This window comes from Morone saxatilis, unplaced genomic scaffold (genome assembly GCF_004916995.1).
Source record: "Morone saxatilis isolate NCDOM2014 unplaced genomic scaffold, NCSU_SB_2.0 Contig18, whole genome shotgun sequence".
Classification (NCBI taxonomy): domain Eukaryota; kingdom Metazoa; phylum Chordata; class Actinopteri; family Moronidae; genus Morone; species Morone saxatilis.
In genome coordinates, this window is record NW_023339740.1 from 17,960,356 (window position 1) to 17,977,706 (window position 17,351).

The 17,351-nt window shown below is 38.8% G+C and overlaps 1 protein-coding gene across 1 annotated transcript in view; it reads right to left on the bottom strand.

The window, feature by feature from the left end:
* Positions 1–52: 52 nt before the first annotated feature.
* Positions 53–17,351, bottom strand: part of pparg (peroxisome proliferator-activated receptor gamma) — a 29,960-nt gene continuing 12,661 nt past the window's right edge. Inside the window, exons 2-9 of the mRNA XM_035661254.1 lie at positions 15,224–15,520; positions 13,862–14,028; positions 10,349–10,487; positions 6,126–6,325; positions 3,646–3,763; positions 3,232–3,392; positions 2,804–3,047; positions 53–1,396 (exon numbers count right to left, since the gene is read on the bottom strand). Coding sequence (XP_035517147.1) covers positions 1,149–1,396; positions 2,804–3,047; positions 3,232–3,392; positions 3,646–3,763; positions 6,126–6,325; positions 10,349–10,487; positions 13,862–14,028; positions 15,224–15,520 — 1,574 coding nt within the window. The 3' untranslated portion in view covers positions 53–1,148. The remainder of the gene's footprint in view (positions 1,397–2,803; positions 3,048–3,231; positions 3,393–3,645; positions 3,764–6,125; positions 6,326–10,348; positions 10,488–13,861; positions 14,029–15,223; positions 15,521–17,351) is intronic.

Here is a 17,351-nt window from a genome sequence, read left to right on the forward strand (position 1 = left end):
AACAGACCCCCCCACCCCCACCCCTGCCACACACACAATTAATACAAATCCATTTGACAGACGCCCCCGTGCCCTCCCAAAACCCCCATCTGATTGATCAGACAGATCACACTTTGCATATATACACAATAATTTCATAGTAAAATGCAGCTACTTTTTAAGAATTTGAAATAAAACTAAGGCTGAAAGCCATATATCCATATAAAAATAATATATATGAATATATATTATACATGTGTAATATATTTAAGGTTTTTTAAATGGCATTAATTCCACAAAAAAAAAAAATATCAGCTCTTAAAGGCACAATATGGCATATACTGTTTCATTTTCAACAAAGAGCTGACATCTTCATGGTAATGTGCCTTTTGCTGGCTTCACACTTTCTCACAGTTTCTGCAGGTGACTGACACTAAAATATGCTACAGGCAATAATCTGATTTCTGACTTTGGCTAAAGCTGATTAAAAAGAGATAGCACCTTCACCCTGATGCCAAAACAGAAAATGTTCATTGTTGTGTGTGTGTGTGGTGTGTGTGTGTGTGTGTTGTGTATTCATGCATTTGTGCGTGTTCACAAAGATATGCTGCTGCCTATGACGGTTGTAACGCAACGTGTAGATAAGCTGCACATGAACAACACATACTGTACTGTGAGACACATGGCGTAAAATATTCACAGTAATATATTTCTCCTCATGGCACATGAAGCTCACTGTGTTGAGCGCTCACGATTTTAAGCTTCATCTTGCCAATAAGAAAGTCCCCTCTCTTTCAGTTAGTCATAGACACTCGTGCTGATTGGTGCCATAGGTGGTAGTTTCATATTAAGTGGCAGCCTACTCATTCACAAAATGGCCAGCCTCAGCAGTGGCTTAATGACTGTGCATCACAAGTTATTCACATGCTGCTGTCTAGACAAGATCTAACACTCACATTCTGTCTTTCTTTCCTTGATTTCTCTTTTCCTGTTCCTCCCCATCTCTTTCTCATTTTCAGTCAGCCTGTCTGGCTACCTCCCTTTTTTTTCCACACAACCGCAGCACAAAGTGCTTACTTTTCTAATTTTCAAAGTCATGATTTCAAAAATAAAATCTCTTTATTCTCTCTTTCAACTTTTCTTTACTTGTCCTTTTCTCCTGTTAAGTTCTAATACAAGTCCTTCATGATCTCCTGCAGCAGTGGGTGTAAGCACATGTCCACCTCCGTCTTCTTCAGCAGCTGGATGAGGTGGACGTGGTCGGTGACGATCTGACGCAGGTCGGTCATTTTCTGTAGCAGCTTGGCAAACAGTTGCAGAGAGTCTGGGTGGTTTAGTTTCAGCTGCAGCTCCAGCGCATGAAGAACCGTCTCCTGAAGCTGTTCAATGGGCTTCACGTTCAGTAGGCCTGGACGGTCTGGATGTGTGACAGAAAAAGGAGGATAAATCAGTGAAATTTCTGGTAAGGGTGTCCATGGAGAGATGTATGGGTCCACAAGAGAGGAAAAATATACAGAAAGAGGAGGGAGGTGAAAATTGGATTGAAGAACCAGAATCAGTAGCAGGTCTAACTGGGCTACAGTAAGCGGTTACTTTATCAACAAGTAAAGCTATCAGTCCATCAGGAAACTCAAGGCAGAGAAGGATGCTAGGAGTGCCAGGAGCTACACTCAGCATGAATAGTACTGCATTTCCTGTCGTCAAACTGGCCTCCATCGGTCTCAGATCTCTGAATCTATAAGATAACCATGCCCCATTCATTTGAATATAAAAGATGGAAATAAATGGGGCTGGGAAATAAATATGGCATAAGGAAATGAGAGTGCCCTAATATATAAGATTAGTCTATTAAAAACTTCCTTTTTTAAACATAAAACCCATTAATTTATAACTATGAATCATTTATATTGTTCAGGATTTATTTCATAGCCGTATTAATTTATGTGTTTATTTATTTAATATTAACTTCAATGACGTTTCATATCTATTGGCTAAAAAATCCCTTAATTTAGTTGGCCTTTATTACGAGACCTAGATATATTATTGCAATTTACAAAAGCCTTCTTATCTTCATTTCAAGCTATAATCTTAGTCATTCAAGTTAATTATTGACTTAAAATGCCTGATTTGAATCCTCATCAGGTCAAGGCTAGACTTTTATCAAGTAGCCACATGCAAACCAGCAATATTAGACCACACAGTTTGGGTTTTAATATGGGAGTGCGTGAGAAAAAAACCCCCCGTCAGCAGTAATATCCTGTGTCTCACGGCAAACTGATAAATGGGTCAAGGCATGTTATACATAGCGTGTATAATGCAGTGGATTGATAAGCCACTTTACAACACTTTATATTCACAGTGAACTAAATAGGGTCTGCCAGAAAAAAATCAAGATCATGAAATCTTTTTAGAAACCTTGATTGCTTACAGTAACTTATTTAAATATATTATACAAGGATTTTTTAAAAGAAATTGTTGTGAATTTTTTAAAATATGTTTATTTGCTTTCTTCAAAAGGAGAACATTGATACCACGCTCACATTTCATTACATTTCATTATACATTACCGTTCAATTTAAAGCTGGAGCCAAAAGATGGCCAGCTTAACTCTAAAGCTCAAAACATATATCTTGTTTGTTTAATCCATACAGAAACTGGAGTGTTTTATTGGGGGTTTTGTGTCAGACTATTTCTTGGACAGAGCGAGGCTAAATGTTTCGCCCTGTGCCTTGAGAGTGCAGGAGAGTGGTATCAGATGATCCCTTTAAGACTACCCCTCCTTGGCTACAATAATCAATGACATCTACAACAAAAACACACTCACCCCCGCTAAGGATAATGACAGCCAGAAACAGCGCCATGTCGCTGTCGTCCAGTTCCAGCGTATTGAACTTGACTGAGAACTCAAACTTTGGTTCCATCATTTGACAAAAGGGTTTCCTGAGACTCTTGAGGAACTCCCGCGTCATGAAGATCTGTCCGTAGGCGATGAGGGTTCCGTCTTTGTTCATCAGAGGCGCCATCATGATAATTAAGACCTCAATCACACCATACTTCAGCAAAGTTACCTGGGAAAAGGGTAAAGGGTTGGAGTGAAGAGCTGATGTTAATTAGATCTTCGATGGATAGTTAGTAATTGTTAACCTCTATACTAGTGACCAACAAAATCATTGACGACGAAACTGAAGTGACTGATGGTGCATCGAGATTTGAGTGTCAGAATGGACAAGCAGCAGTATTCGTGCCTCTCACCTGATCATTTAGATCCAGGTTGATGAATCCTGGTATACTCTTGGCGAACTCTGTCACTTCTCTCACTGCTTCAGCCGAACGTGACTGACAGCTATGGAAGAAACGCAGCTCCACAGCATCCAAAATGTTACACTCTGACCCCAGGTGAGCTCCCATGAGACCTGAAATCAGATGGGATGTGTATAGAAAAAACATACGTGGTGAGGAAGCTCAAGTAAGGTAAGAAAGGAAGATAACATTATGACATGACAACAAGCACGACATGCAAGTGCCTGATTTTAAAAGGAGAATAAAAATGTGTTTCTTTATTGGTGACTGATATAACAACATTGTGTTTATATCAGTTGGTTGACAAATAAAAATGACAAAGAAAACAATAAAACATCATGACAAACAGTATTTTGTGCTTCTAACCTCCATGTCCGACTGATAGGGCAGACGTCTGCGGCTGGTGCTCCTGGGTGGGTATCTGCTTACAATTAATAAACTGCTCTCCTTCCATTAGAGACTTCATGTCATGGATGACAAATGGCTGCAGGTAGAGAAGAAAGAATATGGAAGAAGAGAGATTTGTAGGAGTAGGAGAGAAAACAGAAGAAAGAAAAGAGATGAAGAGAGATGTCAGCTCCACATAGGTCTTCTGAGGACATGAGAGCTACAGATATAATCACATATACTGTGTATGCACTTTGCTAATTCATCAGACCTGCAAAAGCAAACACCATAACTCTCATATGTCTGATTTTCCAAGTAAATAAATCTTAGCTGGAGGCTGGGGCAGACAAAAACACCATTTCCAGGTAAATGAAGCTTAACTGAGTTAAAGTCGCCCTTACTGTTAAAACACTTGCAAAGACACGCACTGGCCTGAATGATGAATGGTACCATTCACAAACTTAAATCTTCCTTTTTTACAGTGTAACATGAATAATGACAGCAAGCATTTATCAAATCAAATGTTATAAAATGAAAAATAATTTCTTATGTGAGTGAATTAAAGACTATGGATTGTGGAATTGTGTTTTTCTTGTTTACGGACTGCCTGTGCAGGAACTATAATTCTACAATATATAAAGGTTTATAAGGAAGTTCAGTGCATTCATATCAAGGTCTTGCATGTTAGAAAATGTAAACATTGTACAAAAGATAAAATCATTGTCTCCCTGTTTCTTTCAGAAGGTTTGCTGTGGTTTAGTAAATAACCCAAGACTCTCAATGATTCAGTGCCATGTGGCCGCTATCACTGTGATGAACAGTCATAACAATCAGACGAAAGAGATGTGGAGCAGCCTTGAACTCATCTGACTTTACAGAGAGAGGAGTAATAGAAAAGGCTCTGCTCGTACAGTTAATTCTCTGTTACAGAGTCTAATTAAACAACAACAGTAATAATAATAATCATAATAATAATCATAATAGTAATTACTATTGAACGCAAGAACTGTAACTGGTATTATTCCATTATTTACCGTACAATATTTAAAACAACACTATGATTTAATTATGTGCTTGATCCATGTGCTTCGGTTTGATTTTGGCCATTTGCAGTAATTCACAGACATTCAGTGACAGGTTCAGTTGTTCAAGCCATTTTTGTGTGGCTTTCATTGCCTATATTTGATAGTAGCAGCTGCACAGAGACAGGAAAGTGGGGAGAGAGAGAGGGGGCTGCAGGCTAGAATCCCTGGTAGTGTCCAGCCCCCTGGCCTATATTTATTTTATATATATATGTATGTATGCATATATACACACAGTATGGCATACCACAGTTTTATTTTGTTTGCCAGTTGTAGTTTAATTGATGTGGATTTCCTGATTAAGTCTCTTTTGAATACTGAGATTCAATATCTCAAATTCTTAAGTACAAAAACACAGAAATAGATGATATCTCACATTTTGGCCAACACATTTTCCTACAGTCCACTTGTATAAATTGCCAAATGTCTTACCAAATTAGTTTGACATTTTGAGTAAGAATGTTGAAGCCATTACTGTACATCAGAGTGCTGAGCAACCATGTTCTCCTATTGCACAGCTTGACCACTGTAATCTGATATGTTTTATAACAGCCAAGACATGTAGAAACTAGTCAATCCACTTTTCCTGTTAGAGCAGCAATAAAAGCCCCATCTGAGCTAAACTGAGCAAGGTAACATGAAGACAATGCTGGCAAAAATGTTAACGCATGAAGTGAGTTGAAAAGTTTAAAATACTTTAAGATCAAAGCTTCTACACTCCTTCAGTGTATTTGTTTACTATTGTTTTTTTTCCTAAACAACTGCTTGTTTTATTTAAAACTCTAGACTGCACAGGGGAGAAAATGTTGAATGTTCAATCTGTGATATAAATGCATGTGTAAGTGAAGATACAGAGATTTCTCATAGTTAATAAGGCTTTTTTATGTCATATATTGGAGTTTGGTAGAAAATGTTTTTGCTCAGCCTCAGCTCTGCTTTGTATCATCATTATTGGTTATGCTTAAGTATAAATGTACAATATGTGCTGTTGGGTTGCGTGTGATATTGCTCAGAGTGGGATTCATAAAAAACATAAAAAATATAGGTCAGATCTGCACTATATATCTCAATTAGGGAGAAAGGGTGGACAGGGACGGAGCAACTGGTCCAGCAGCTCAGATTGGTCTCAATTATTCTGGACATACAGTACATACAGTATCATGTGAATATAATCTATAACAGCTACAGTTTATATGTAAATGTAATCTGTAAAAAAAGGACAATGTTGCCTACGCCTTCACCACAAACTCAAGCTGCTCATACCTAGCAGAAAATTCAATAATATGTTTTTAGCTTATGTAGACAATATGTATCACTCTCCCCCATTATATATACAAATATATAAAAGTAAAGTAGAATTAAGAGAGTGCTGCTTACTGCATTATCTCCGGTCTTCCCAGAGAGGATGGCCCTGGCCTTGGCCTTGGTGAGGGGGAAGTATTTCAGATAGGCCTCGTACAGATGCCGGGACAGAGCCCTTAGATCTGCTGCCTCCGGGTGCATGTGCTCCATGTCAGACGAGAACTCAGCCAGCAGTTTCTCCTTCTCTGCCTGGGGCATCCGGCCAAAACGAATGGCTGGGAAAGGAAACAGACAGACAGAAACACACATTAGTGCATAGCGAATAGGCACAGATTGGCAGGCAGGCAGATACAGTATGTAAGAGCACATACAGAAGCATACTGTAAGTAAGAATACCCATACAGACAAACACACACAGGTATATATATATATATATATGCATGTACATGATACACACAAAACATTAAACGTACAGTCCATCTATTGTGAAATTTCTTAAGGTCAACAACAAAGAAAAAACTGTCATAGTGTGCAACAATTTAAATAATTTTAGCAAAACTGAATATAAACTGAATATCTATGGATTTCTGGACTACAAATGAGTCACATAGCTCATACCATCATGAATGGAAAAATTGGCAACCACACATAACAAATGTTCCTCCTGTGGTTTTACGAGGTGTGTCTCATGAAGCAATTACAAATTTATTTTCCTTTAACGGACCAGTGTGTGGGATTTAATAGTATCTAGCAGTGTATTTGAGGATTGCTTCCTCGCCTCACCCTTCTATTCCTTTTATTGTAGGAGAAACTAGGGTGGTTGCAAAACTCGCAATGGACCCTGTGATAAAAGACATATTTTCTAGATTTTATGCCGAATGCGGTGAAAATGGCCTTTGAAATCTCACTGAAATTTGATGCTGAGTTGAGAAATGGTTAAATCTGATTTTTTCTATTAGCGGAATTCATTCATTATCCCTCTATTCAAATCTGTGCTCTGCATTTACTGCACTATGTACGTGATTGTGTAATGCTGACTGTGTGATGAATGCACGCCTTAAGCAAATGAATACAAACTAAAGTGGCCCTACCACCAACTGGCAACGAGCCAGCAGCAGTGACACAGCAGGTTGGAGAAATCAGTTGAGGTCTATGTACTCTGAGATGTCAATCATTGATCAAACAAAAACCCACACAGGGCCGATTTGCAAAGCATAGGCTGTGCCTCATTAAATAACAGTAGAGTGATATGAGGGAAGGACGAGGCAGGAAGAGGGACAGAGGCAAAGTGGCAGGAGAGGAGAAACAAACTAATTATAGTAGATGCCAGAAGCATGCTGTAAATATAAAGCAGTTTTGCTGTTGGGCAAACTTAAAAGACATATACAAACTGAAAAAGGCAAAATCTTCTGAGACAAAAAAAAAGGTAAGCTCACTTTAGCTGAAAGAATTCAATGCATAACACAGAGCCTTAAAGTCCCTCAACCAACTCAAACAGCAATGCCAACGTCTTCATTAAGCCCAAGCTACAAAATTCCCACAATGGTACAATAAAGGTAGTGTCCATGGCATGTAGATGAGTTTCTGCAAACAATGCCACAGTGCCAAAACCGAGCTCAACAGTGCGACTCTACTAATCAGCGATCGTAAGTGTTCAAAATCTCAGCTAATGCTCACTTTGAACTTGAAGTGACATTCCGTAAAGCGAGAAGACACAGATGAGCAGCATGTGCCCTGTGGACAGTAGCTAGAATCTGAGTGAGACTTGTCAGCAGTTGATTGAAATGTATGCATTTATGCAATTTATTTAAATTTCATTTTATTTGAATTGCTGCTGACCAATCAAAAATGTTGCTAAAAGTTCTGTGTGTGAAAAAATCCAAATAAAAAGAAGCAGCGCTATTGAGCTGAGAATAACTAAGTAATATTGTGGGCAATGTACCTCTTCATTCAGTGGAGTAAAGATGGTTTGGATTGTTTTTTTTGATGGCAAGGTCAACTGAAGTGCATCCATACAAATGCATTATGAACAACTTAGTTGTTTATGATATTGAGCCATCCCTACTACAGATTTAAACTACTGTCTGTTATAGAGGTAGTAGATACTGTACAGATGGCATCTTCACCACAGGTGGCCCTGTTTTCAATTATTATATACCTCTTAAGTGTTTCTTAAGTGCTCTAAACTCTCCTTTCATTTCAATGGGGAGCAGGGAGAGACAAATTTGCTTCTAGATGTGTATTGGCCCTACCTCTTGCTCTTTCCCAAGTTAAAAAAAACTACTAGACTCTCCAGTGTTGTGCCAACTGGATTTGAGAAAGAGGATGGGATTTACCACTGCTCACGCGCGAGAATATTTCACCAGCCCAAAATGACCACATCACACTTGTACTTATCTCTGCAAATAATTCCTTTATCTCTCACTAACCTTAATGTACAATTCAATGCATCAGCCAGCCAATAGAAACTGTGATACACTACGATTGTTCACCCTTCTGTAGCGCAGAGTGGGAGGCACTTTTTTTGGACGAAAGCCAAATGTGACTTTAAGACTCAAGGTGTGCAAAACTATGCTGAGAATATTCTGATATTCTAAAGTTTGTAGTTTGTAAGTGAAAGCTGTAAGTTGTCCTACCCCGACAGGTGCAACAAAACTAACAGGCAATTCAGGGAGATGTCAATCAAGCACAACCTGTCCACGCCCACACAGTCATGAGACACTGAAACTTACCTGGGGAAGTCTGCATGTGATGTAAGATCAGGCTTGAAACAACAAAGGGCAATCAACCAAACCATTCTACATCTGAACAGTCACGAGTGAGGGCAAAGATGTTTCATTGGAGAAAGAATTGCATTATTGTTCATGATTTCTCTAGATATTGTACTTCTGTTGTGGAGCTTGTGAGGTGCCGTCGGCTGATAGCTTTCACCTTGTGTTTCAGTGGCTAACTCTACTGACAAACCAGAGGAAGAGAGACAGAATGTGTGGCAGATCGCAGGTGGTGCGAAAAATAAATGAACTATGTTACCACTATGTATTAAAGTATTAAACATGCCTGGGATCAGCAACAACAGCAGACACATCAGCAACAACAGCAGACACAGCAGTAAACTGCATTTGTATTGCCAGCACAAATTGATCAGCCCAGAGGCGGCTGAGTGTGGGAGGTGTCGGCAGCTTTGCAGCGGTACGTTTCTACCCTGACTTGGCATTCGTAGGTGTCAACACCTGTGTGGGTGCAAGGCCTGCACATGTGGATTTGCTCATTTCATTTGATTTGGTTGTAAATTGTAAGCTGACAATGGTAGCAAATTCTGTATTTACAACAAGCTAATTTTTTTTAAAATGTAAAACATTTTCAATTTAAAATAGCTTTCATTATTGTCTGCTCATAAAAATCAGAAACTTTGGGACTCTGGGATCATTTCTGTCATATGTCCTTTTTATATTGGTCGTAATTCTGACATTTTTGACTAGCCCATGAATGCAGCACAATGAACATTTTTGATGACAGCTGTGTACAACACAAAGCGGTCCACTTACATCACTGATTTGTAAGCATACCGTAAACAATGAGCAAACCTCTTGTGCGATTAACACTGCAATCCATAACTCTGCATACATTCAAACAGCAGTAAAACTGACAAAGCATCTACGGCTGCATTCATGGGGTTGCTAAACCACATTTTTGTGCACAGTTAAAATGTCTCCAAGCAAAGAAAACCAGTCAGAAATCAAATATCAGCATAGCTACTGCTTTTTGACCTTGGAAGCGAGTGTTTAATTTAGCTTTCAACCACAATTTCATCTTTGAATCAGTAGTAGTCGTAGAAGTATACTGCAAGAGTAATGAGAACTGAAGCATGACCCAAAGGTTGTGATACAGGCCAAAGACCACAGAGGAAGCAACTGGCAACATATAAGGCACTGGTGTACATTGCTGCATTATTACCACCACACCTCAAAGACCAAATTGGCAGCAGTGCGGGGAAGATGTATTTTCTTCTTCAGTGGGCATCTGAGGCAGAAGACTCTGCAAAGAGGCATTTCCTGGCCCGCAATTTCAAAGAATCACTCTTTTAACCTGTGTCTGCCTATTTATAGAGAGCATAAAAACGAAAACACCTAAATGCACCGACGCTTTGACTTCTGTTACTGTCTGTATAGTCTGTGTATGTAGTTAAGCTTTTCATGGCTTAACTGTAAATGTTCCAATATCATACGTAAGTGTATCTTTACATCATACATGGTGTGATTGTAGACTAAAAGGTGTGTAGGACAGTATCACCATCTTACCGTTGTGTGACATGCCTACATTGAGGCACTTCTGGAAGCGGCAGTATTGGCATTTGTTGCGGGACTTCTTGTGAATGCGACAGTGAAGATCGCAGTGATCGTACACCAACTTTAACCTGATTGTGCGTCTGAAGAAACCCTATAAAGAAAGAATGACAGAGAGGGACAATTACTTCAGATATTGTCACAACAGCCATCTTTTTTGAATACCTCTACAATGCTATTCTGCTTCTTTACTCAGAATTGAAAGATTTCTGTCACAGTTGCAGGAAACATGTGTTTTAATGTTTTCTTAGGAACTATTGGTGTTGGTAGACTTTAAAAAAAATTCTTGTATGAGCCTTATAAATACAGCCTCATCTGTATTATAGTTGAGACAGAGAAAGAGAACAATGAAATTGGAAATGATTACGTCATGATTATAATTAAGATCCTTTTTTTCGTGAAAAGCACAACATTTTTTTTTATTCTATTATCCTGTTATTTTTACTTTATTATTCATCATCTGACTCAAGTTTGTTGTTGGTGGAGTAGCTCCATACAGCATCTATTGACTGATAAATGCAGATTAGATACCTGGGTCTTTCTAATCTGTGAGGAAGTCAATCATACTGCCCACGAGCGCATTTAAAAGTAGATTGTATTTCAGGGTGGATTTGTGCTTTGATGTCTTTCAACCTTAGGACCAAAGGAGCCATAAGATTTACGCTTATCTTAGCTATTAACTATGCAACCATGGTCAAACTCCCAACATACACTCCTACGCGCAGTCACGGGTTTGTTGATGGCTGTGGTGTTTGTCTCTGATGACTAAGAAAGCTAATAGAAAGATGAACTGAAGAGAGCAGAAAAGACACGGAATGAATAACCTGAAGGCTGTAAGCTTTTATGAGGAGAATTGTATTTGAGTTTGTTTTTTTTGAAAGAATACAAATCCACATCTGGACTCTGTATGAACACCGGTGTGTTTGGCATCTGCATTCCTGTGATCCACAGATGTTCCTTTTTTTAATCGTAGGTTATTTAAAGAAAGAGGAAGTTAAAGGGGGTCAAGACTCCACCTCAATAAAGAATGTTTTCTGTTTTGAAACAATTAGGTGTTTGCCTGCTTGGCTGACCCCCTCTTCTGGTGAGTCTCCCCTGAGACTTCAGCAGAACAATGACTACTGTACCTTACCTTCATTCAGCCTCTGAAGGTACAGTATGACTTAAACTAAGTGAATGGAAAAACAGAAACCCTTGAACCTTGTAGTAAATTTAACCAGTCCTCACAGTGTCAGAGTGGTGCTGATTTAACTCTAAGGCTGTAGTTAGTTGGTAATGTTGCATTTTATTGTATTACACTGTGAGTCATTTCTAATACTTTTGTTGTCTAAATAAGGTTGTTGAAATATTATAAACGCAGTCCATAATGTAGTCCATTACAATACCACCACAGTGTAAAGCTTAAAAAAATGTATCATATAACTGAGTCCACACACAAACAACAAAAACCAGTAATCTTAACAGAAAGTGTAGCATTTTAAAAGATAAGGCTGATATTTTGTATTTTACTTATTGTCAACATCTTAACAAGTATCTCAATACTTTCCGACTTCCCTTTCTGTGGCTCTCAGCCCCGAGACGGTTGATTCCTGCTAAATACAGAAATCCCCCTCACGAATACATACGTTCATTTTTAAAAGGGGAAAAAATGCTGGGCACTGTAGTTTTAAGAAGCTGTTACTCAAACAGGAGTAAATAATGTATGTGAAATAAACCAGGTATCCGTGTTCAAGGTAATAAAGAAACAATGAACGAATAAGATATACCAGCCTTTGGCTACACAGGAAGTACTTGTTAGTATCATCAACACATTTCTTAAATGTAGTATTTACAGGTCTATTGTAATTTTATTGAGTTGCATCATACAGGTATTTCTACTTTCATAGTTTCTGTTTTGGTATCAAAGTGTGGGTTGTTTATTCCAAAATTCAGTAGAAAAATGTTTAATTTACAAGTGATTCTATCCTTAAATAAAATTTAGGTTAGGAGGAGGAGGTATCCATGTTTTCAAATGGTAGATTACTTTTTATTCTAATATAAATTCATCTAATCTAACAAAATCTACCAAAAGTCTTAGGGTTAGGCTTAGGGTGAGCTTTTCTTACACTGCAGAGGTGTGCTGAATGTGACAGAAACACAGTAGCTTTTTATACTAATTTGTCTGGAATAAATTCAGACCCACGGAAACTTAAAAAAATCAAATGAACACAACAAAACATACAAAAAAAAAGCATACGTAGAAGTGCTGCTGTTTCTGAAAATCCATCTCATATGTCTTTGGAGTACAATGTCACAATTTATAGCTCCTCTCTTCTTATAATGTCTCAAAATTTCAAAGAAAATGGAAATATGTGTGAAACTTCACCCACACTCTATTAGTTATTTATACTCTATACTGACAAACAGATATAGGGTTTAAGGGGCTGGCTGTAGAAGCACAAGCCTTTGTTGAATACTTGCAGAGTGGAAAATGTATGGGGCTTGTGGTTAAAGTGACAGACATCAAAAAGATGAAAGAACACTGCACACTTCTCTCCATGCATTATAAATTATTTATTCCACCAACATGTTTCGCCGAAGAGTGAAACACAGTGACAGAAAAAGGAAGACTGGCAGAGAAACAAAACGATTCACAGTAGAAATTGTTACACCCTTTGCCATTTCCTGTTTGACTCTGAGGTGGTACGGCTGTCAATTTTTTTTTTCTTCTTGATCTTGAGCATTACTTTTTTTTTGGGGCAGCAATCAGTTTTTTTCCACTACTGTGCACTGCAATTTAAGCTATAATAAGCATTTTTCAAATCATTGATGGCCAGATTTTCTAGAAGAACTGGTTTGGCCATTTTCTTTCCTCTTGGAAATTGAACAAAAATATGACAGCAGAGCCCCGAATGTGTAAATGCCTAACCAAAGCACACAGACAGCAGAGACTCAGAGTCTCTCTGAAGACGAGGATGTAAGTTTCTAGATTTTAAAGTAGAATGGACTGCGCTTGCTGGGTGTTCAAATGTGTTACTGATTGTTGAACAAATCCATGGACAGACCAATGCTTTTGTCCTTCTCCCAATACTTGAAGACTTCCCAACCTTGTCTGTGGCTGCTACAAGCCCATTTATTTCTAATAAAGATGCAAACATTTTTAAGAAAAGGTTATAAATGAAAAATTTCCTTAAAAAAAACTGGAGATTGTGTTTTTTTACTCAGGCATATGAAATAGGCATTTGTTGGGGAATATTTTTTTTAGTAGCAGATGAATGTATATGGATTGACTATAATATAAATCACTGTGCCCATATACTTCAACCAGCACAGTTGTGTGGCTCATATAAGTTTTCTCCTTACAACAAAGAACACTGACAAAATGACCCTTAAATTCTCCCCCAGTTTGGTAAATGGCCACATTTTGAATGTGGTTTGCTTACACATTTTATTTTCATCTTTACGCATCATGATATTTTTCAGTCCTACCTTACAGCCCTCACAGGCATGGACACCGTAGTGAAACCCAGAGGCTTTGTCTCCACACACGCGACACTCGATGTTCAGTGCTGTCGCTGACGTATCGTCCTGGTGCTTGGAGAACACGGGACAGTCAGAAAACTGTGGAGGTGACTCCGGCTCCAGCTTGATCGAGTCTAACAGGAAAAAACATTATCAGGCAGGTAGGAAACACCAAGCAGGGGGAGATACAAAAAGCCAAAACTTTCTTATTTCACCTCTTACATACATTTTAAGGTTGTTGGTTAACCAGGTTTGACCTGGTTTTGTATCCTGTAATGCACAACTCTCATGTTTTCAGCACAAGTACTAATCAATATCTTGACCAACTCTCCTCTAAACATGGTATACTTGATGCATTTTCTCTATAAAGCTAATGCCTTGATTCCACTGGACATGACTCTATAACGTCTGCAATGTTGTTTTGTTCCATCCTCTACGTGGCTTCATAAGCACTTTTTGCCTGCCAGATTTTGTTGATTTGGTCATTTTTCCTTAGTAGTGTCTACTTGTTGGAGACTGCGCTTTCTATATTAGGACGCCTGTACTTTCAATTGGCCTGCCTGAGGAAATTAGACAAGCTAAATTGGTTTCATCTTTTAAATCCCTTCTAAAAACACACTCAGTATCTCAACAGAGAACAGGCTTTTATTGAATTTAAATAATATTTCCTGTGTCCCTGTGATTTTTTTCTATACATATTTACGTTAAGTGTTTAGTCTGTTCTTAATAGTATCTCTGTGTGTTTTTGGTTGTATCAGTTTACCTTATATATTGTCTCATATATTGCATATTCTTTACTGCTGCTGTTTTTGAGTGCATGTATGTAAAGCACTTTGCAAACATTGTTTTTAATAAAGTGCTATACAAATAAGTTATTTTATCTTATTGTTATTTAGTCTGCACAGGGGGTTTCATTTTGAAAAATGAACCGGATGCTCCATGCCATTCTGGATTTGACTTTCTGCCCGTCTTCATCTGCTCAGTGCACCTTGATGTGGCTTCTGTCAAAAATAAACTATGTGCATTTTGAGCAGAGCAGAGTGGAGAACTGGGACGCGTCTGGTGGAATCACTAGCATAGTCTACAACAGACACGGTCAGCTCTGGTGGCTGTGGCTGGTGTCACAGCTACAATGAAATGCAGGCGTGCCAGGTAGAATCAATCTTTTATGCTTTTATGACTTGAGCCACTTCAAACAAGTTGTATGATTCTGTGTCTACCCCCCTGCAAGTGAATTTAGCTGCAAAGCTTGGTGCGCAAATAACTGGTGTAAAGAAACTAGATAACATATTTTAGCTCTGCTTAACACATTACACAGACTGGACTTACTGTGCATGTCCTGCTCCGTCCTGTAGCTGTGCATGTTTGTGTAGTCCATGTTGGTCAGGTGTTCTTCGCTCTGCGTTGGGCTGGGGTCATAGGCCACACCGGCAGGGGAGATGCAGGATACAAGCGAGGGAGACAAGGAGGACGGGATGGAGGAGGAGGAGATGGAGGCGTAGTCCAACGTGGACAAATGCTTCATGTCGAGGGAGTGGGAGCTGTCGTCCAGCTCTGACAAGTCCACGGCGTTCAGACTAAAACCGACAGGCCAGGCTAGGAGCTGCTGGGTGTCCACCATGTCTACTGTGGAGAGAGATGAAGCAGTGGTGAGACAGCTGATGCAATATCCTCTGTTGACTATATGTGGCCTTGTTAAAAGAAAACACCACTAGAGGAACCGGAGAGAGGAGGGGAGGTAGAGGAGAAGTTGGAGGGACAGAGAAAGAAAAGGGAGGATGAGATTAAAAATGAGAAGAGAAAGAGAGGAAGGGAGAAAGAAAGATGAAAATATACACGGACAAGTCCACATGCTACATTGTACTTAGTGTTAATGATTAAATATGTCCGTTCAGAATACCCCAAAACATAAACAATCCATGGTGAGTACCCCTGGTCCCCCAGCTCATTCCTGCAGTGTGTCTGTTATCTGGTAAACAGGGAGGCAGATTGTGTCACAGGGAGTACAAGGCGAACTCTGGCACTGAGGAACGTCTCTTCTGCTCAAAACACCGTCTTCCTCTGTTGCTGTTTGGGTGGCTCACTGTGTGATTGCCCAACTAAAGCACACAGGGAGCAGGGACTGTTGTCTGTCTGGGGCCAAGGATGTAAGATTCTAGCTTTTGGAGTAGAACGGGCTGCACCTTCTGAGTGTTGAAATGTTTTAGGGATTGTTAATTAAGATCCCAATAAACTTTCAGACTCGCTACTTTGTGGGAAATTTGCTCAATTAACGCCAGAGTCTCGACAGATTTCTACCACACAGCTCTGTCTAGATATAATTTGGGCACCCCATGACAAATCCCATTTTTCGTTGATTTTTTAACTGAAAAGATGTAAACAAGAGAAAAAGATGTATGACATGGACCATTATTACAATATTTTTAGCAAACATGAATGCATAGTTACATTTTATATCATAAATTGAACAAAAATATAAAAAACCAAACCACCACTGTGGTGTGTGAAAAAGTTTGGGCACCCTACATTGTCAGTACTTAGTAACCCCTTAACCACCACAGTTCAGATAAACTGCCATCTCTAAATTACATTTCACACTGTGGAAACTGCAAGCTGACAATGCTTTGCTGTCTTCGTGTAGCTTCTCCATTAGCGGGCATGAATAACTTTCATTTTCAGTCTTACACAGCTCCTTAGAGGAACCTATGGTTGGTGAGTGTTCACACGTTTGAAGATATACACATATATGTAAAGCTTTGAAACTGGCATCAGCTGACATTTCCTAATGACAACTGTTAACGTGCTTCAGGCCTAAGGAGCTGGTGAAGATGTGAGACTGAGAAGAAGATCAGAGTCTGCAGAACTCTTAAGGTGCACATACCACAATGCTGTTTATTTATTTTATGACATCAAATTTAACCTATGAATTAATCTCTGCTGAAAATATTGTGTTTATGTCCTAGAAAGGCTGTGTTTACATCTTTTCAACTAAAAAATATTCAAAATATGTAACAGGTGCCCAAACTTTTGCATACAACTGTATTCTACTCTTTGTTGATACAAATGAATGAAGGCTCTTCGGACATTCAAATACCTAACTCAGATCAGACATTAGAGGAGAGAAGTCTGCTGAGATGGTCAAAGTTCAGTAATCAGAGGTTACTACAGTCCACACAAAGCAAACTACAAACAATGCTACATAATCAGTTTGTACAAGGCTGTTTGGTGATTCAGAAATGAGTAGAATATCTTGTTTATGTGATGTATTGAATTGTTAATGTGGCTTTTCTCAACTACAGATAGACTGATAAAAGTGTTAGAACATGTTTCAATCTATTACAAGAAAGAGTTTATATATTGATGATACTGATATTCTTAAAATGAAGGCTACATAGAATTCAGGTTGAAATATTAAAGGGTAAGGCTGAAGATATTCTATATTTTTGTTCTTGTCAAC